At 45.9% G+C, this 22624-nt stretch overlaps 1 protein-coding gene across 1 annotated transcript in view; it reads left to right on the top strand.

Annotated features, from left to right (window-relative positions):
- Window positions 1-22624, top strand: part of ANKLE1 (ankyrin repeat and LEM domain containing 1) — a 172345-nt gene that overhangs the window by 101280 nt on the left and 48441 nt on the right. Inside the window, exons 6-7 of the mRNA XM_063916311.1 lie at window positions 52-226; window positions 21395-21554. Of these exons, the coding sequence (XP_063772381.1) occupies window positions 52-226; window positions 21395-21554 (335 nt within the window). The remainder of the gene's footprint in view (window positions 1-51; window positions 227-21394; window positions 21555-22624) is intronic.

Here is a 22624-nt window from a genome sequence, read left to right as displayed (position 1 = left end):
CTGTTGAATTGTAGTATACTCTGCAAATTACCCGGTGCTATTCTTTGTTAGGTGTGTCCTCTGAATATAGCCCCGAGCTCTCCTTTGCCCTCCGAACCTTTCACATTCCAGAGTGCAGTAGTGATGAGGCAGCACTTTCTCTAGAATTTGACCAGCCTGATAAGACACGCAAGTGGCGAGAGGGTGTTTTGAAGTCTAGCTTTAATTACCTATTGCTGGATCCCAGGTAAGAAACAAGATTCCCTCTCACTCTCCTTTTAACATAACTGTTGAAATGATCTCTTGTTTCTCTGTTAACGTGGTACACGTTTATGTCTGGGGAGCCTAGGGGGTAATTCAGAGTTGATCGCAGCAGCAAATTTGTTAGCAGTTGGGCAAAACTATGTGCACTGCAGGTGTGGCAGATATAACATTTGCAGAGAGAGTTAGATTTGGGTGGGTTATTTTGTTTCTGTGCAGGGTAAATACTGGCTGCTTTATTTTTACACTGCAATTTAGATTTCAGTTTGAACACACCCCACCCAAATCGAACACTCTGTGCACATGTTATATCTGCCCTCCCTGCAGTGCACATGGTTTTGCCCAACTGCTAACAAATTTGCTGCTGCGATCAACTCTGAATTAGGTACTGACGAAAGAGGTGCGCTGAGCGATCTTAACACAGACCGCTCAGCACACATCTCTTCCCCCGCTCAGCACAGCATGCTGAGCGAGGGCACGGACGGACGGGGGGCAGCTCACTTCACAGAGCGGTGAAGTGAGCGACCCGCTAGATTGAGCCTGCATGCAGGCTCAATCTATCACCGGTGATAGCGATGCGCGGGGCCGCGCATCGCTATCGCTGGGGGGCATACACATGGCAGATCCATGCTTAAATCTAAGCAGTCTAGTCAGATTGCTTAGATTTTAACACAGATCTCTCCGTGTGTACCCCTTTAGGTTTTTCTCATTTCTACTAATGGGGCATCAAGTATAATCTTGCAGCGATTCAACCTTTTTAATCTTTCCTATTCTATTGAGGCCAGAATACTGTAGACAATAAGGGATAACACTAAGATACATGTATGACTACATAACCAAAACATAATGTAAGGTGACATGCTATATTCAAATAATAAAATAATTTTATTAGGATTAAAATAAAATTTAACCCTGTCCCTTAAATCTACTGTTGAAACGTACCGCATTGATTTTTATTATTTGTGTACTTTACAGAATACAAACTCTTTCACTTACACATCAGATTGAGGCAGAATGGTAATAAATTCCTGACTCAAACTTGGGCCGGGATGTAATGAAGCCTGAGTTCGGCGGCCTTTTGGGATACCTGACAAACTCGGATGATTTTTTTAAAGGGACAATCATGTACAAGGCATGGCTTAGCCTATTGGTTAGCCAGATACCTGCTGCTCTTCAGCGGGTATACTCAACCCGTAAGGAAAAATAATAAATTAAAAAAAGTGAGGAAAGTGCTAGTATGTGGCAGAAAGGTTTTTTTTTTGCCTTTATTATATAAAAGGACAATTATAAAAATACACAGATCTATCAATTGCACAATCAGCATAAAAGCATCAGCTGCTCGGCATAATATACAATATGATCACAATGAAATGACAGAAATTATTACAACTAAAAAATAAATCATTGTATATGAGTGACCCTTTAAAAAAAACGTTAAGCTGGCATCCCGCACGGACACCGAACTCTGATTTCATAACATCCCGTCCTTGATCTCATAATAATGCAAGGTTTAGGATATATAAATACAGATGATTCCTCTGCATTACCTTTTGTACTCCCTTCTGAAACCAAGGAATAATTTATTTTTTTTAAATAATTTTTGACATAGTGTACACAGTAGAATAGAAAGTGCCAGAGTAATGTTGTAGACATGACATATATACAATACATATAAGAGTGATGTACAACCATAACGCCTTAGAAAATCTCATGAGTACAACATGGTAAGAAAAAAGGATCTACCGCATGCATCGTGGATTCAACATTAATATCAGCAAACCTGTCTTGATATGTGAAGGTTGGTTAGAAAAATCTGTATGAAAAAGAAAACCAGCCCAATAAACTAAAATGGTGGCCCTCCATCTATTACAGCCATGTTATAAAAGGTTATCATGAAGTTCAGTTTGGGGGTGTAGTATGCTCTAAGTAAGAATTTGGAGTATAAGATGTAGGGATCAAAGCTGTATTCATTTCTTTAGTAACCTTTACCATATATGGCAGATCTAAGTTAGGAAAGTCATCATTCCATTTAGCTAGCCCCCCTTCCCCACCCCTTTACATAGTAACTAAGGTTGAAAAAGGACCATTGTCCATTGAGTTCAACCTATTTGTGGTCTCCTATGCAGTCTTATTATAGGACTACTTATTTTTATGTTAGGACTAGTTATATTAACTATAATGCGTGCACCATAATCCTGAATATCTTTATCCAATATAGAGAAATATATTGTACATACCAACTAAGAAACATGAAGCCTAGAACACCATGTGGACTAGCCGTAGAGGTTGAGGGCGGGATGTACTAATGCTTACCGCCACGGTTTTTTCCCATTTACCGCAGCAGATGCTATTTAACGCAGAAAGATATGTACTAAACCTCAGGCACTGATATGCCCTTCTCACCGTAATGCTGGGTGGCCAAGCCGGGCGGGTGGACAGCCAACAGCAGTAGGAGCAGCTGACTGGCAACAAGTGGGCGTGGCTGCAGCTTCCGCGACGCAGGCAGGGTTCGGGGGATGAGTGTCCTCTTCTGCCCGAGTACTGCAGCTCCGAGGGTGTGGGCTCCGGAAGCTCTCAGCACTGTTATGCTGTATATCCAGCTGCCTCAGGTATGTACAGCCCGCACCATCCACTGCTGTTCTCCAGCATGCTGCTCCTGCTGGCTGTCCCCCCGCCCAGTATTACGGTGAGAAGGGCATATCAGTGCCCGAGGTTTAGTACATATCTCTCTGCGTTAAATAGCCTCTACTGCGGTAAATGGGAAAAACCGTGGCGGTAAGCATTAGCACATCCCGCCCTGAGTCCTTCCACCATCTTCTCATCCATACAACACCAGCAGTTAGAAGGACTGCAGATGTAAGGAGTAGTGTTGAATAAGTCCGTAAACTAGAGAAAAACATTTAGTCTAATCCAAGGATGCGATGAACCAGGAAGTGACATGGTGGTGTTTGTTGAACTGGACAGTGTACCTGATTCAGCATCAGTTGCAAATGCGAATTATCATGCAGTGAGCGATTATCGACACATGCGTACACAACCAAACAGTAGACAGTGCGCACTCACAAAGTCTGTTTTTCGTGATTGTACCTAGGCATCTACGAATACAGTAACAATTGCATTTAGCAATGATAAAAGGAGTGGTAGAGGCATGGGCGTGTAGTGGGTGTTGCAATCGTAATATATGCCAAAACGATTGCAGAAATTGCAAACACTTCAACAACGCAAGATGAGGACTGTGGAAATACTGTTCGCAGCAGCAAAAGTTCCAATGGTCAAGCTAATTTCAAAATCACAGGCAGTTGATGTTAACAGTGATGCAGGGAATGCTGTTTAGTCTGCTGCATGCCTAATTAAATAAAATTAGTTTTTTTAAATTTACAAAATATCACTTTTGTTTAGGTATGTATGTTGTGTATGCTCATTTCAGCAGTGTTTTTATTACTATTGTAAGTAACACGAAACAAACCATCCCATCGATGTAGAAGAGTTTCATTTTATTCTCGTAATTTTGAGTGAATGTATGCAATATTGCGTTTAGAACTATGCGTGCAATGGGAGTGGCCTATATTTGCGATGGGGTTGTATAATCACAGATGAGATTGTGGGTTTGGCTAGAGGTCTTTGCAGATTTGCAAACGCAATCAGTGTGCATTCAGTCGCAATTGCAATCCATACTGAATGAAGCCCAGAGATAATTAGAGATGGCCTTGGGAGAATCAAATAAGCGAGATTTACTGTTGTGAAGAATTTATAGTTTTGCAGTGTAGCGCAAGGCGAAAAACAGATTCCACCTTCAAAAAGTTCTTTGCAAATCTGGAAAAACGTTTGTCGTCGCATTGGTACATTGTGTTAAAAGTTCTGAAAGAGTAGTAATTTCTCTACCTGGTAAGTGAGACTGGAATGTTTCCGATAGGCCTCAAAAACCCAAACTTTCTCAGCATAGTTAAGGACTCTGAAAATGACGGATGTGGGTCTGCACTGGTATGCTTGATTCTCCTGTCCCATTCTGTGTATCCACTCAATGACAATGGGGTGTGAAGTCTCATTGATGCCTAGCTCAGACGGAAGCCATTGGGAAACTAGTTGCATTAGATCTTTTACTTTACACTGATTCAGGGAGACCAATAATGCAAAGATTCTCTAAATCTTTACGCTTGTCATGGAATGCGGCAATGGTTGATTCATGTTTTTGGACCACAGCTTTGGATTTAGAAAATTCATAGTCCAAGGAAGAGATTCTCTGCTCTAATAAGGCATTTTGAGTGTTTTAGCAATTGGGCAAGAGCAGCATCTAGCAAGTTTTTCAACTTTACGTGGCCCGCAAATTTTTGGTTTAAAAGTGGAGATCTTCTTTCTGAAATGTTCTGGGCTCTCTGTATCAAGTGTGTGCTGAAGCAAGGGAGATCCTTTGCAGTATCATCCACTTCCCCACTATGGGAGGATGCTAAGGATGGAGGACAGTTTGGTGAAGGGGGTTTCTCCTTTGTTATACCTGTAGCGCCTCCTTTAGAACCTCTCTGGTGCTTGAACACAAATGTTTTCATAATAGTAAATAGGTAGCGTTATAGGCTCCCAAGGGCTGTATGAGGAAGTGGCAATAGCAGTGCGAGTTGGTGTAACCTTCTATAGAAGTGTACCCTTTTGCCCCAGAGAGTAGGATTGTTAAAAGGTTAAGGTAAGACAGAACAATTACTGCATGTATTGGCACCTTAATAAAATATATATATATATATATATATATATATATATATATATATATATATATATATATATATATATATTGCAGTTTGCACACTCTTCCAAATAAAAATTATACTGACATGGTAATTATCAAGAGTAAGGCAGAGTGGCTGTGTTCAGCACAAAACCCCCTATAAGGGGAAATATTTACAGAGCTGGTGCTGTATCTTTTGCACAGTATTTCTATGAGAAGGGAGAGTCGCAGAGCTAGTGGTGTATGTTTTGGACAGTATCTCCGAAAGAAGTAGGAAGGGGCAAAGGGGTGTCTGTTAACACTGCAAGAGGAAAGCTTAGGCTGCCAAACACCGTATCTTTACTCAACGCCCAGCACTGTGCTAAGAAGCTGCCAGTGTCTGCTCAGATGTAGCTGGTGTGTGAGGTATCCTTAGCCCTCTCACTCGGCAGTTGTCAAGAGTGCATAAATAAATCAATAAAAGTGATATCACACAGCGCTACCATAAATCACTCAATTGTGTGTGAACTGCTTACACAACAACAATGAGATTCTTTAGTAAGATATATGGAATCTTTTAACACTTCAATCTCTGAAAATCAGAAGAAAATACAATAGTGCAATATTGATATCACTTTTATTGATTTATTTATGCACTTGGAGGTTTTGGTGAAGGCTCTATTGTGACATTACTGGCAGCAACTATTGTGAGCGCGGTTGAGATCACCTTTTTCTCTAACGTCCTAAGTGGATGCTGGGGACTCCGTAAGGACCATGGGGGATAGCGGCTCCGCAGGAGACTGGGCACAAAAGTAAAAGCTTTAGGACTACCTGGTGTGCACTGGCTCCTCCCCCCATGACCCTCCTCCAAGCCTCAGTTAGATTTTTGTGCCCGAACGAGAAGGGTGCACACTAGGTGGCTCTCCTGAGCTGTTTAGTGAAAAGTTTAGTTTTAGGTTTTTTATTTTCAGTGAGACCTGCTGGCAACAGGCTCACTGCACCGAGGGACTAAGGGGAGAAGAAGCGAACTCACCTGCGTGCAGAGTGGATTGGGCTTCTTAGGCTACTGGACATTAGCTCCAGAGGGACGATCACAGGCCCAGCCATGGATGGGTCCCAGAGCCGCGCCGCCGGCCCCCTTACAGAGCCAGAAGACTGAAGAGGTCCGGAAAATCGGCGGCAGAAGACGTCCTGTCTTCAATAAGGTAGCGCACAGCACCGCAGCTGTGCGCCATTGCTCTCAGCACACTTCACACTCTGGTCACTGAGGGTGCAGGGCGCTGGGGGGGGGGCGCCCTGAGACGCAATATAAACACCTTAAAATACATCACATATAGCTCCTGGGCTATATGGATGCATTTAACCCCTGCCAGAATTCACAGAAAAACGGGAGATAGGCTCCGCCCCCTTCTCGGCGGCCTTATCTCCTCAGCACACTGGCGCCATTTTCCCTCACAGCTCCGTTGGAGGGAAGCTCCCTGGCTCTCCCCTGCAGTCACTACACTACAGAAAGGGTTAAAAAAGAGAGGGGGGCACTAATTAGGCGCAGTATTAAAGATACAGCAGCTATAAGGGGAAAAACACTTATATAAGGTTATCCCTGTATATATATAGCGCTCTGGTGTGTGCTGGCAAACTCTCCCTCTGTCTCCCCAAAGGGCTAGTTGGGGTCCTGTCCTCTATCAGAGCATTCCCTGTGTGTGTGGTGTGTGTCGGTACGTTTGTGTCGACATGTATGAGGAGAAAAATGATGTGGAGACGGAGCAGATTGCCTGTAATAGTGATGTCACCCCCTAGGGGGTCGACACCTGAGTGGATGAACTGTTGGAAGGAATTACGTGACAGTGTCAGCTCTGTATAAAAGACAGTGGTTGACATGAGACAGCCGGCTACTCAGCTTGTGTCTGTCCAGACGTCTCATAGGCCGTCAGGGGCTCTAAAGCGCCCGTTACCTCAGATGGCAGATATAGACGCCGACACGGATACTGACTCCAGTGTCGACGGTGAAGAGACAAATGTGACTTCCAGTAGGGCCACACGTTACATGATTGAGGCAATGAAAAATGTTTTACACATTTCTGATAATACGAGTACCACCAAAAAGGGGTATTATTTTCGGTGAGGAAAAACTACCTGTAGTTTTCCTGAATCTGAGAAATTAAATGAGGTGTGTGATGATGCGTGGGTTTCCCCCGATAACAACTGATAATTTCTAAAATGTTATTGGCATTATATCCTTTCCCGCCAGAGGTTAGGGTGTGTTGGGAAACATCCCCTAGGGTGGATAAAGCGCTCACACGCTTGTAAGAACAAGGGCTCTACCCTCTCCTGAGATGGCCGCCCTTAAGGATCCTGCTGATAGAAAGCAGGAGGGTATCCTAAAATGTATTTACACACATACTGGTGTTATACTGCGACCAGCAATCGCCTCAGCCTGGATGTGCAGTGCTGGGTTGGTGTGGTCGGATTCCCTGACTGAAAATATTGATACCCTAGATAGGGACAGTATATTATTGCCTATAGAACATTTAAAAGATGCATTTCTATATATGCGTGATGCACAGCGGAATATTTGCCGACTGGCATCAAGTCTAAGTGCGTTGTCCATTTCTGCCAGTAGAGGGTTATGGACACGACAGTGGTCAGGTGATGCGGATTCCAAACGGCATTTGGAAGTATTGCCTTATTAAAGGGAGGAGTTATTTGGGGTCGGTCTTTCAGACCTGGTGGCCACGGCAACAGCTGGGAAATCCACGTTTGTACCCCAGGTCGCCTCTCAACATAAGAAGACGCCGTATTATTAGGCGCAGTCTTTTCGTGGGCAAGCGGGCAAAAGGTTCCTCATTTCTGCCCCGTGACAGAGGGAGAGGAAAAAGGCTGCAGAAATCAGCCAGTTCCCAGGAACAGAAGCCCTCTCCCGCCTCTGCCAAGCCCTCAATATGACGCTGGGGCTTTACAAGCAGAATCAGGCACGGTGGGGGCCCGTCTCAATGAATTTCAGCGCGCAGTGGGCTCACTCGCAAGTAGACCCCTGGATCCTTCAAGGGATATCTCAGGGGTACAAATTGGAATTCGAGACGTCTCCCCCTCGCCGTTTCCTAAAGTCGGCTTTACCGATGTCTCCCTCTGATAGGGAGGCAGTTTTGGAAGCCATTCACAAGCTGTATTCCCAGCAGGTGATAATCAAGGTACCCCTCCTGCAACAGGGAACGGGGTATTATTCCACACTGTGGTGGTACCGAAGCCGGACGGCTCGGTGAGACCGATTCTAAATCTAAAATCTTGAACACTTACATACGGAGGTTCAAATTCAAGATTCAGTCACTCAGAGCAGTGATTGCGAACCTGGAAGAAGGGGACTACATGATGTCTCGGGACATCAAGGATGCTTACCTTCATGTCCCAATTTACCTTTCTCACCAAGGGTACCTCAGGTTTGTGGTTCAGAACTGTCACTATCAGTTCAGACGCTGCCGTATGGATGGTCCACGGCACCCCGGGTCTTTACCAAGGTAATGGCCGAAATGATGATACTCCTTCGAAGGAAGGGAATTTTAGTTATCCCTTACTTGGACGATTCCCTGATAAGGGTAAGATCCAGGGAACAGTTGGAGGTCGGTGTAGCACTATCTCAGGTAGTGTTGCGGCAGCACGATTGGATTCTCAATATTCCAAAATCGCAGCTGATTCCGACGACTCGTCTTCTGTTCCTAGGGGATGATCCTGGACACAGTCCAGAAAAAGGTGTTTCTCCCGGAGGAGAAAGTCAGGGAGTTATCCGAGCTAGTCGGGAACCTCCTATAACCGAGCCAAGTCTCAGTACATCAATGAAAGGGTTCTGGGAAAAATGGTGGCTTCCTACGAAGCAATCCCATTCGGCAGATTCCACGCAAGAACTTTCCAGTGGGACCTGCTGGACAAATGGTCCGGGTCGCATCTTCAGATGCATCAGCGGATAACCCTGTCACCAAGGACAAGGGTGTCTCTCCTGTGGTGGTTGCAGTGTGCTCATCTTCTAGAGGGCCGCAGATTCGGCATTCAGGACTGGGTCCTGGTGACCACGGATGCCAGCCTGCGAGGCTGGGGGGGCAGTCACACAGGGAAGGAATTTCCAGGGCTTATGGTCAAGCCTGGAGACATCACTTCACATAAATATCCTGAAGCTAAGGGCCATTTACAATGCTCTAAGCTTAGCAAGACCTCTGCTTCAAGGTCAGCCGGGGTTGATCCAGTCGGACAACATCACGGCAGTCACCCACGTAAACAGACAGGGTGGCACAAGAAGCAGGAGGGCAATGGCAGAAGCTGCAAGGATTCTTCGCTGGGCGGAAAATCATGTGATAGCACTGTCAGCAGTATTCATTCCGGGAGTGGACAACTGGGAAGCAGACTTCCTCAGCAGATACGACCTCCACCCGGGAGAGTGGGGACTTCACCCAGAAGTCTTCCACATGATTATAAACCGTTGGGAAAAACTCGACGGGTATTGCGCCAGGTCAAGGGACCCTCAGGCAATAGCTGTAGACGCTCTAGTAACACCATGGGTGTACCAGTCAGTGTATGTGTTCCCTCCTCTGCCATCTCATACCCAAGGTACTGAGAATTATAAGATGGAGAGGAGTAAGCACTGTATTAGTGGCTCCGGATTGGCCAAGAAGGACTTGGTAACCGGAACTTCAAGAGATGCTCACGGAGGATCCGTGGCCTCTACCTCTAAGAAGGGACCTGCTCCAGCAAGGACCCTGTCTGTTCCAAGACTTACCGCGACTGCGTTTGACGGCATGGCGGTTGAGCGCCGGATCCTGAAGGAAAAAGGCATTCCGGATGAAGTCATCCCTATCCTGATCAAAGCCAGGAAGGATGTAACTGAAAAACATTATCACCGCATTTGGCGAAAATATGTTGCGTGGTGCGAGGCCAGTAAGGCCCGACGGAGGAAATTCAAATGGGTCGATTCCTACATTTCCTGCAAACAGGAGTGTCTATGGGCCTGAAATTGGGGTCCATTAAGGTTCAAATTTCGGCCCTGTCAATTTTCTTCCAAAAAGAACTAGCTTCAGTCCCTGAAGTTCAGACGTTTGTAAAAGGGGTACTGCATATACAGCCTCCTTTTGTGCCTCCAGTGGCACCTTGGGATCTCAATGTAGTTTTTTGGGTTCCAAAAGTCACATTGGTTTGAACCACTTAAATCTGTGGAGTTAAAATATCTCACATGGAAAGTGGTCATGCTGTTGGCCCTGGCCTGTGCCAGGCGCGCGTCAGAATTGGTGGCTTTATCCTGTAAAAGCCCTTATCTGATTTTCCATTCGGACAGGGCGGAATTGAGGACTCGTCCTCAGTTACTCCCTAAGGTGGTTTCAGCGTTTCACCTGAACCAACCTATGGTGGTGCCTGCGGCTACTAGGGACTTGGAGGACTCCAAGTTGCTAGACGTTGTCAGGGCCCTGAAAATATATGTTTCCAGGACGGCTGGAGTCAGAAAATCTGACTCGCTGTTATCCTGTATGCACCCAACAAGCTGGGTGCTCCTGCTTCTAAGCAGACTATTGCTCGCTGGATTTATAGTACAATTCAGCTTGCACATTCTGTGGCAGGCCTGCCACAGCCAAAATCTGTAAATGCCCATTCCACAAGGAAGGTGGGCTCATCTTGGGCGGCTGCCCGAGGGGTCTCGGCTTTACAACTTTGCCGAGCAGCTACTTGGTCAGGGGCAAACACGTTTGCTAAATTCTACAAATTTGATACCCTGGCTGAGGAGGACCTGGAGTTCTCTCATTCGGTGCTGCAGAGTCATCCGCACTCTCCCGCCCGTTTGGGAGCTTTGGTATAATCCCCATGGTCCTTACGGAGTCCCCAGCATCCACTTAGGACGTTAGAGAAAATAAGAATTTACTTACTGATAATTCTATTTCTCATAGTCCGTAGTGGATGCTGGGCGCCCATCCCAAGTGCGGATTGTCTGCAATACTTGTACATAGTTATTGTTACAAAAATCGGGTTATTATTGTTGTGAGCCATCTTTTCAGAGGCTCCTCTGTTATCATGCTGTTAACTGGGTTCAGATCACAGGTTGTACGGTGTGATTGGTGTGGCTGGTATGAGTCTTACCCGGGATTCAATATCCTTCCTTATTGTGTACGCTCGTCCGGGCACAGTATCCTAACTGAGGCTTGGAGGAGGGTCATGGGGGGAGGAGCCAGTGCACACCAGGTAGTCCTAAAGCTTTTACTTTTGTGCCCAGTCTCCTGCGGAGCCGCTATCCCCCATGGTCCTTACGGAGTCCCCAGCATCCACTACGGACTATGAGAAATAGAATTATCGGTAAGTAAATTCTTATTTTTTAGTTGTCAAGAGTGGTAAGCAGATAGTTGTGGCCACCACGTCTATGCAGCTCAAGGGTCACCAGCTGCAGGCGTCTTTGCCTTCATTCACTGCACTCCAATGCACAGGAGAATTGCAGGCACTTATGCAGGAGGGGGAAGCAGTCTGTTCTCTGTCCCCTGGTGCAAGTAGAGAGGCTGCTGGCTGAGCGGTATATGCTGGCAGTGTAGACGGGCAAGGATATTAAGATAACTGTCGCTACTGCAGATGAGTCCTTAGGCTTCCAAGATTTGGCTGCTGCAGAGAGCCAGACGATGTTCTGCCGCTTGCCTGCTATAATCCTCAGGGTCCCCACACCCAGCAAAAAGGCCCCTATTAATTTTGGTTTGTGTAGTTATATAGGAGCTCAGATAAAAGCAGCCATATCGTTGGCCCATCCACCTCCGGGAATTGATTTGAGAATAAGTGCACCTCACTTGGGGCTCTAAGTATACATGTGATGGATGCAAAGAACAATGAAACCAATGCAGGGACTTTTTCTTTTTTAATACTTCAGTGGTATTGAGCACAAGGACTGGTGTAGAGTTGGTCTTCTGTACAACTCTAAAGCGCTAAATACACATTAATTACGGAGCATGCATTATAAAAAAACATATATAGAAGTCAGTATGCAGACTTATACGTATCTTTCTGTTGAACATCAATACACTTAGAGATGTGAAACGGGATGAATGAGGCAAGCCTGCGCAAGTAGAACAATTGCTTCCCATGCACCTTACATAGAATGTAGGGGTGGAAGCAGACACCGTTATGCCTGTCAGGAGCAAGATTATCACATCCATTCAAATGATCTAGACATTTTTTTAATTAAATTTATATAAACATCCTTCCTCTCAAATAAACAATACCAGCACTATTGCAGCTGGCTTGGGCAAAATCCACAAATCAGTGGGGCAGGGAAGATAGAGTGTCGATATCAGTAATATGCTATTCTAGCCATGACTAGAGTGACTATAGTTAACCAGGAGCGTGGAAATCCTGTTCTTCAGTATTAAGAGCTATCCCCATGCTGGACGGCATTTTTCTCCATGCCATACATATAGATGAGGCAATGCTCATCATAACCTTGACTAGTGTGTCAGTGGGTACGCTCTTGCACTGCATAAGAGTGTACCCGCTTACACCAATTATACTTTATATGGTGCCACAAGTGGTCCGCAGCGCCATACAAAGACAACAGACAGAACAGGGTAAAACAGAACATCACAATAGCCAAAACATAAACATAAATAGGATACAAGTAACAAGTAGCACCATAGATCTAAGTACACAATACAGCTGGCTAGCAGGTGAACTGCCAAGATAGAGACAGTCATCAATAGCAAAGGTAAGACTGACAAGCTCCGATTCTACATGGATGGAACCTTTTATCTATGTAACCCACCCTGATCTACACTGGAAAAGTGGGCTAATATTTAGACTATGTTCTTCCACCCAACTATTAATGTCCTGATCTCGCTATGTGGCCTACTTGGGAAAACCCTAATAAATGAGTAACTATTTTATACCCCTTACATTAGTATCATAAACAAGTGTACGTTATGTTTAATTCACCACTTACACCACAATCAGGAAGTTACTCATCAGTAAGTAGTTTATTTCTGGCCTTTGATCTTCAGGAATCTTGTAATCTTCATATATACTGTAAAACACCATGAGTCCCAACAACTCCCATGCCAACAATGTTTTTCTTATACAGAATTGTACATATATTTCATTAAACTATTGTCCTATATGAGTACATATACCTGAAACAATAGCCTTTCCTTTGTGCACAAGTACATAGACGTGGCAGATTTGTCTATATATGCATATATTTAGATGGTTGGGTGTACAAGAATAACTCCAATAGGATGTACGTTACAGGTGGAGCTACGCTAATCATGGCTCTGTCTATTGCCGCGTCTGGGGCGCACACACGCCCCATTCACTAGAATGGGAGCGTCTCTGTGCACTCCCGGTGGGGCTAGGCAGACTCATCGCCTAGTGACGCCAGTAGTGCACGTATGCAGTGGAGCCGCACTGGATGAATGCTGCTCCATCTGTATTTGGGTCTTTTTTTCTTTAGTGTTTTGGCAGTTGTACTGCTTCTATTGCGATACAGGGTGACAGATTTAAGGGGTTAATAACTTGTCCTCTGCCACTCTTCACTGTACCACTTCCTTCAAGTCCCTGCTGGCTGCAATAGCAAAAGTGCTATCTCTACTTTACCTGTAAATATGTATTGCCAGAGATCATGTTAGCTCCCTTTGAAATGATATACAGGTTGAGTATCCCATATCCAAATATTCCGAAATACGGACTTTTTTGAGTGAGATAGTGAAACCTTTGTTTTCTGATGGCTCAATGTACACAAACTTGGTTTAACACACAAAGTTTTTATAAATATTGTATTAAATGACCTTCAGGCTGCGTGTATAAGGTGTATATGAAACATAAATGAATTGTGTGAATGTAGACACACTTTGTTTAATGCACAAAGTTATAAAAAATATTAGCTAAAATGACCTTCAGGCTGTGTGTATAAACTGTATATGTAACATAAATGCATTCTGTGCTTAGACTTGGGTCCCATCACCATGATATCTCATTATGGTATGCAATTATTCCAAAATACGGAAAAATCCGATATCCAAAATACCTCTGGTCCCAAGCATTTTGGATAAGGGATACTCAACCTGTACTACTTTCAGTCACTAGGTGGTGCACCACCAGTTAAAGATTTTACAGTCTGGCAGACCAGTCTTAATGTGTACAACAGTGGTTCTCAAACTGTGCGCCACGGCACTCTGGGGTGCCTCGGGTTGGTGGTCCAACACCAATTCATATTATGTATGGTCAATGTAATATGCAAAAACAGTGCTGGTGGCTGTCAATCATAACATATGTGGACAAACAAGAAAATCTTGTCCCTCACCACACAATTGAACCTAAGAATGACTTATAAATACAATTTACTTAATTTAATATTACTTTCTAAATATCTCAATAAGAAACTTTTGGCCTAGGGGTGCAGTGAAAACAATGCTGAAAACTCTAGGGCGCTGTGATTGGAAAACGTTTGGGAACCACTGGTGTACAGCAGATAAAAGAAAATTAAAAAAATCTCAGATAAAAATAAAAAAAATCTCTGTTCTAATATTAAAGTTCTGGCATAACTTCTCTGACTGAGCTCCACTGTCCAGCTTAAGCACAGGTTGTATATGGTTACCGATAGGGATAGCTTATACTGCACTATCCAAGATCCCGGGATCCTTTGCAGCAAAGGTAATGGATAGCTATGACTTGTCTTCCCTTAGATATTGTGGTGTGCCATGCAGTGTGCGGTTCTGTGTCTTGCAACCCAGCTGTAGCTTCCCAGGGACGGCTGGAGTCACTCCCCCATTAGGTCACATATTCTTAGCCATTGGTGGTAGTGGGAGCTCAGTTTGAATACTAAGCCAGCTCCATCCTCCTTGTCGGCTAGCTACTTCCAGCCACCGGCATCGCATTCCACAGTCTCCATTCTGCAGGCACCAAAAGCCACTTCCTACCCTACCCTACCCACTAGCAGTACCTCCACAATGCCCTCTCTGGCTCCACTCTCCCCAGTGCCTGGCTGCCCAGATTACATCTCCATATACAGCTCCTGGCCAGCACAGGACATCGAGAAGGTTAGCTCTGGAGGGGGAATGCCCGTCTGACTGTCAGCTGTAACTGATAGCTCTTTTATACCCTCAGCTCCTGAGGTAATGCCCCACCCAATGGCAGTCGCCTCTTTTCGTGCTAGGTGATTGATGGCTAAGAGCGCAAGGAGCTTCCAGAACCTTCTTTACAGCACTGGCCACCAATTTACATATATACCAACGCAAACACCTACAGTATATCATATATATATAACCAGTTTTCTGCTGCGGGGTACACTGGGCTCCACAGGGAATGACATTGGGGTGTACAGTAGGATCTTGATCCGAGGCACCAACAGACTCAAAGCTTTGACCTTCTTCCCAAGATGCATAGCGCCGCCTCCTCTATAACCCCGCCACCGTGCACAGGAGCTCAGTTTTATAGTTGGTGCCTTGCAGTAAGCAGGCACTTAACAGGGGTGCTGCTCCAGCAGCCCTAAAAGAAGCTTTTTAAGAAATTTGAAGACTTCAAGGGTTACAGTAGAGACACTGACAGTGTTAGATGTCAGTGAGACATCTCCTGCTGCAGCTCCATCACCTCCCCCAGCGGCGCTGTACACTCCCGCGCCCTGGTTGCCGGGTACCTACAGTGGAGGCTCCGGTTTTCTTCTGAAGTTAGTCACACACACGACCGCTGCTCTCCCAGACCGCGTGGCCGCACTACAGGGAGGAGGTAAGGGGTCCCCGCAACGGGACCCGCTGTAAATCGCGATCCCGCGCGGCTGGTGGACACTGTGGCAGTACAGAAACCCCACTAGACCACCAGGTCATGAGCACAGGTCGGTTTTCTCTCAAAAAACGTTTTCTTAAACCCCCAGTACCCGTTGGTGAAGTCCAGCAGGGGGATAAGGTTTTGACCTGTAGCCCCTCCCCCAGCCCCAGGGCGCCATTTAGAGTAAATGTTCCCGCCCTGGAGCTGCATATCTCTCTCTCCCTCACTCCCAGTCAGTGTTTGGGCGCCATTACACAGAGCAACACTGTTCCTGGGACTGTCTGGGCAAATCCTCCTCTGTAAAGCCATCTGCCTGTCAGCGCTGTGCATGTTACAGGACACTTAAGTATTCTACATGTCTGCTGACAGTGTTAGTTAAGAAAAAGTGCATTTAGTCAGGGTTATTTAGTACAAGTACCCTGTGATATACATCCAGTCTTTACTGTGCATTGTTATATCTAATTCATTTTATAGCTATACATAGTACTACTCTGTATTGCTAGTCCAGTGCAGTTTTATTGCATGTCATAATTTCTGCATTGTACAAACTGTGACTCTGTGTGTGTGCATGTAGCTGCTGTGTGAACTCCATTTCGTGTGTCTCACTCAGATTTCTATCCCTATATTCTATTACCTGAGGGGACTAAGTGTGTCAGTTTTACCATAATATAGGCATTTCACAGGATATACTCAGTGTGTATTTTTCTCTGTGAGTTTGTCACGATATACCTCTTGAATCCCCTGTTTGTGCTGATACACAGCACAGGGGGTTCTTGTCAGGTATTTTGCTGCAGATAATTGTACTGTGTTGCCTTGCATTGAGCTTTGGATTATGTCAGCTACAAAGGGCAACGGAGCTGGGGCTGATCCCACACTGCGTGGTGTTCACGCTGCAGACACATTTGAGGATAACACAGCAGCTGAGGGTTCAGGTTCTGGGGGTTCCTTGCCCCCCAGTGGGATTGTAGCAACGGGGGTGCATAATGACCCACCTTGGGCTACCTTCTCCACGCTATTAAATAAGCTGGTAACTAGACTAACGCCCCCTATGGAACCTCCTGTACCGGTACAACCGCTTATGGTCCCCGCGGTTAATCCGCCATGGGCAGATCAACTGTCCAACCAGTTACAGCAATTGAACCAATCACTGACTACTCAAAAGTCTAACTCTTGCCCGCCTAAGACCAAGGGGTCCTCTAAGCGGGCAACTACTTCCTCACAATCCACTCATGTCCCAGACACCTCGTCTGATGAGGATGGCGCTTATACGGACCCCACAGATTCTGATCCTGATGCTTCTGATGGGGAAGTTGTTTTGCAGGTGGATGTTCCTGACTTGTTAGAGGCTATCAGGAGTCCTGGGAAAATCCAGGAAAGAAGTTTTCGCCTCACAAGAAGATGCTGGCTCACTACCCCCTCGCTGCAGAGCTTAGTAAAAATTGGGAAACTCCACTGCCAGTGGATTCGCAAGTGGCGCGGCTGGTAGTTTCCTCAGCTCTGCCTGTAACTACTGCCACGTCCTTGAGAGCGCCGACGGACAAGTGTGTGGAGAGTTGTTTGAAGGCAATCTACACCCTGAACGGTGCGGTGCATAGGCCCACTATTGCAGCAACATGGGCTGCAGAAGCTGTGGAAGCCTGGGCTCAGGAGCTGGAGGCGGAGTTGTTTTCCAATGCTTCTGATCATGCTAGACAGTGCCTATCATATATTGTTACAGCGTCTTTTTACATTAAAGAGGCGGCTTCTGATGCCAGTATTCTGGCGGCCAAGGCTTCTACTACATCCATTTTGGCTCGCCGAATTCTCTGGTTAAGGTCCTGGTCTGTGGACATGGACTCTAAGAAAACCCTGGGGCTACTCCCCTTCAAAAGAGACATTCTTTTCAGAGAAAACCTTGACAAGATAGTGGCTAACTTAGCGTCTGCTAAAACAGCATGTCTTCGTAGTACTACTTCTTCGGTGCCGAAGGCTAAAAGTACTTCCTTTCGTCCTTCAGGGAAAACAAAAGGTCAGGCATACCCAAAACAGGTTTGCACTTCCAAACCCAATAAGCCCAAACCCAAACTGGCCTGGGCTGCCCATCAGCCTGCTTCCAAGACTGACAAGCCTGCCGCATGACGGAGCGGGCCTCCCTTTGGGGGATCCCAGGGTGGGGGCCAACTTCTAGGGTTTACCCAGGAATGGTTGAAGACCACTTCTGATGCCTGGGAATGGGAAGCCGTCACTCGAGGTTACGCCGTATACTTCAAGAATCGTCCCCCTCATTGATTTTGACTGACAGACATCCTTTTGGATAAGGTGAAGGCAAAGACTCTTCATTCGGTTGAACAGTCCCTCCTGGACACAGAAGTGGTAGTGCAGGTGCCTCTGGCTCAGAGAGGCAAGGGGTTCTATTCACTGCTGTTCCTAGTCCCGATACCAAATGGGTCTTCCCGGCCCATTCTCAATCTCAAGTCCCTGAACAAGTTTGTGAAGGTCTCCAAGTTTCGTATGGAAACTGTTCGCTCTATTGTTCTAGCCTTGGAGCCTGGGGACTATATGGTCTCACTGGACATACAGGATGCTTACCTGCATATTCCCATTGCAGTGTCGCATCAGCAGTACCTGAGGTTTGCGGTTGGCAACCTCCATTACCAGTTTTGGGCGTTACCTTTTGGTTTGACCATGGCTCCGCGAGTCTTCACCAAAGTTATGGTGGTAATGACGGCTGTACTCCGCCGTCAAGGGGTCAGGATCCTACCGTACTTGGACGACTTGTTGATCCTGGTAAATTCCCCAGAGATTCTCCTACGTCATCTAGTTTTGACTATCCGGTTTCTGCAAGCCCACGGGTGGCTCATCAACTGGAAGAAATCCTCCCTGGTCCCTGCTCGGAGCATGGTGCACCTGGGAGCGTTGTTGGACACACACAACCAGTGGTTCTTGTCTCAGGAGAAAGTCCTGAAGCTTCAGGACAGGATTTGATGCTTCCTATCTCGTCCGCAAGTGTCGATACATTCGGCAATGCAAGTGCTAGGTCTCATGGTGTCGGCTTTCGACATGGTGGAGTACGCTCAGTTCCATTCCCGCCCTCTCCAGAGGCTGATTCTAGCCAAGTGGGACGGCCTACCTCACCGGATCAGATCTCATATAATCTCATTATCTACGGAGGTCCACCTGTCACTGAGCTGGTGGCTTCAGGACCAATGCTTGAGCAGGGGTTGTCCCTTCTGGATCTCCAACTGAGTCCTTCTGACGACGGACGCCAGTCTGAGGGGTTGGGGAGCGGTGTTGGAGCAACACTCCCTTCAGGGTTGGTGGACCAAGGAGGAGTCTCTCCTCCCGATAAACATTCTGGAATTGCAGGCGGTGTTCAACTCATTGAACTTGGCCCAGCATCTAATACAGAACAGACCTGCTCAAGTACAGTCTGACATAAATCATCAAGGCGGCACTCGAAGCCGCATGGCAATGAGGGAAGTATCACGGATTCTTCAGTGGGCGGAATGCCATCTACCAGCCATATCGGCAGTGTTCATTTCGGGGGTCCTAAACTGGGAAACAGACTTTCTCAATCATCAGGATTAACACGCCAGAGGGTGGATCCTCCATCCAGAAGTTTTTCAACTCCTCGTGGACAAGTGGGGCCTTCCAGATGTGGACCTGATGGCGTCTCGACACAATCACAAGGTTCTGGTCTTCGGAGCAAGGACAAGGGATCCTCAAGCAGCGTTCGTAGATGCACTTGTAATTCCATGGAACTTTCGGCTGCCGTACGTGTTCCCTCCGGTGTCACTCCTTCCCAGAGTAATAAGGAAGTTAAAACAAGAAGGAGGAATCCTACTTCTGCTCGCTCCAGCGTGGCCCAGACGGCATTGGTTTTCAGACCTTTAGGGTCTCTTGATAGAGCGGCCCCTTTTACTTCTGCAGCGCCCAGATCTCCTCGTTCAGGGCCCCTGTATATCAGGATTGGCTTTGACGGTGTGGCTCTTGAAGCTTCCGTCTTAAGGGCCAAATAATTTTCAGAGGCGGTCATTCAGACCATGTTGAAGGCCCAGAAACCGGCTTCTGCCCAGATTTATCATAGGGTCTGGAATTCTTACTTTGCTTGGTGCGCATCTAACAATCATGACGCTTACACGTTTAGTACGGGCAAACTTTTGGACTTTCTACAACAAGGCCTGGACTTGGGCCTTCGTCTGGCCTCCATCAAGGTTCATATTTCTGCCTTTTCGGTTTAGTTTCAGAGAAAAATTTCGACATTGCCTAATGTGTATACCTTCACTCATGGTGTGTTGCGGATTCAACCTCCTTACGTCCCGCCTGTGGCCCTTTTGGGACTTGTCGGTGATTCTGGTGGCATTGCAAGGGTCTTCGTTTGAGCCTCTTGAATCTGCTGACCTTAAGTGGCTTACTCTTAAGGTAGTGTTTCTGCTAGCTATTGCTTCCGCTAGACGGGTGTCAGATTTGGGTGCCTTGTCTTGTAGGTCTCCCTATCTGATTTTTCACCGTGATCGTGCGGCTTTTAGAACACGTCCTGGATATTTGCCTAAGGTGGTGTCTTCTTTCCACCTTAATTAGGAGATCGTGGTTCCGGCCTTGGCCTCTCCCAATTTGTCTTGCAAAGAAAGGTCTTTGGATGTGGTACGGGCTCTCCGTATCTACGTGAAGAGGACAGCTTCCATTAGGAAGTCGGATTCTCTCCTTGTTCTGTTTGGTTTTCACAAACGTGGCTGGCCTGTTCACAAGCAGACCCTGGCCAGATGGATTAGAATGGTGATTGCACATGCTCATGTACAGGCTGGTCTTCCAGCTCCTGCTACTATAAAGGCCCATTCTACTCGGTCAGTTGGACCTTCTTGGGCGGCCTGCCGTGGTGCGACCCTTAAACAAATTGTGTAAGGCGGCTACGTGGTGCTCAGTGAACACGTTCATAAAGTTTTATGCCTTCGATACTTCCGACTCCCAGGATGCTTCCTTTGGACGCAGGGTTCTTGTGGCCGCTACGGTGCGTCCCCTCTCATAAGGAACTGCTTTAGGACATCCCCAATGTCATTCCCTGTGGAGCCCAGTGTACCCTGCAGCAGAAAACGAGATTTATGGTAAGAACTTATCTTTGTTAAATCTCTTTCTGCGAGGTACACTGGGCTCCACAATGCGCCCACCCTGACGCACTTAGCTTCTTTGGGTTGGTATGGCATTAGCCGCTGACACCCTCTCCTGTCGTGAGTGTGTGGTGTTTGTGGCTACTAACAGTTGTCGTCACTTTTGCCTGCTACTGCATTGGATTGGTTAACAAAAACTGAGCTCCTGTGCACGGAGGCGGGGTTATAGAGGAGGCGGCGCTATGCATCTTGTGAAGAAGGTCAAAGCTTTGAGCCTGGATCAAGATCCTACATATATATATATATATATATATATATATATATATATATATATATATATAAATAAATAAAAAAAAAAAAATATATATATATATATATATCTCTCTTATGGGAGGTTTTACCTCACAAATTGTAAATACATACAGTACATATATTTGATCACTAAGATATAGACATAACATCAACTGTTAAACATATGTAATTATGTACCCTAGAATCTGTGAATCTGTGTTTCTAGTATCAGAAATATTAAAAGTAAATGTATGCTGCTAATCAATCCTGTAATACAAACCTCCTCAGTGAGTGCTTTATAATAACTATATCCATGTTCTTTCTTAAGGGTTACTCGGAATCTTCCATCACATTATCATAATATTTCCCAACATGACTGCTTCCGCACTTTTGTCAGAGCTGTATTTTACGTGGGAAAAGGAAAGAGATCTCGTCCATATTGCCATCTGTACGAGGCATTGACTTTCTACAAAGGCAGCTGTAAAAAGGTACCAACTATACAAATATCTTTATATCACCAAAGTTACTAGTTTAAATGTGATATGGTCAGTGCTGCTTAGACAAAGCTTATAATAATAGTGGTTGATGATTATAGAATGTTGAGGCTGCCTGGATGTATCCAAGCTGTACAATGTTGGTTTAGCAATGAAATGTTCTTCACCCTCTAGGTGCCTAGTACAGAAGGGTGTGAACTGCTTGTCCAGTGTTCGGGATGACGGTGGTCAGAATACTGACCGTGGCATCCCGATGGATAGAGTCCCAACAGGTAAGTATACTTTCCCTCCCCCAATCCACTCTAACTTCAAGCCACAGCCTAACCCTAAACATCCCTGGGGGTGCCTAAACCTAACCTCCCCTCTGTATGCTAACAGTACAGGTGTAAGAGTTCCGGTGTCTGCCTTTTGGCCGCATGTCCAGACCGCCTGCATCTTGACTTGTATTTACTGCACTGCACACACATCAGTTGGGGGTGGAGTGGGGTAATGCTTCCAGCACTGTGTATCCTGTAGTCAGTGTAAAATTGGAGCAGACCCTGACAGGCATAAGACAGATTAAGGTGGGGGCAGGATATACTGTACCCCGGGCCCCCATCTATCAGGCCGAAGCACACTGACATCACTAGCTCTCCCTCTTCTGCAGCGGCAGAACCAGGTAGCCAGAATGTGAGAATAGTATGCAGTACAGGCATTGACACAGGAGTATCAGGTTTCGGTTCTAGAGAGACACACACACACACAGTCCTCCTGAGTCGTGTCCCAGTGTGTAAGTAGTACAGAGGCTTGTGCTATTGCATTCTTGCAAGATAAATTTTAGATTTGTCAAAGGCATATTTAAACTTTACAAAAACTACAAAAAGTTCTTTCTTTTGATTGTAGACCTCATTCGAGCATTTTCCTGATAGCGAAAATATGGTCACTGCATCCTCTACTGGGTCTAAATCCAGCTTGTTGTTCTCTGCAGTTGCTGTCTCGTGTTCTCAGTAGCATTAAGTGTATAATTGATGTTAATATTTTGCTGGATGTTGTTTATAAACTTATGCCAAGCAGGTAAAAAAGCA

Source organism: Pseudophryne corroboree, chromosome 1 (assembly GCF_028390025.1).
Source record: "Pseudophryne corroboree isolate aPseCor3 chromosome 1, aPseCor3.hap2, whole genome shotgun sequence".
NCBI lineage: Eukaryota > Metazoa > Chordata > Amphibia > Anura > Myobatrachidae > Pseudophryne > Pseudophryne corroboree.
Note: the sequence above shows the minus strand (reverse complement) of the source record. Positions and strands in the feature narration are given on the sequence as shown.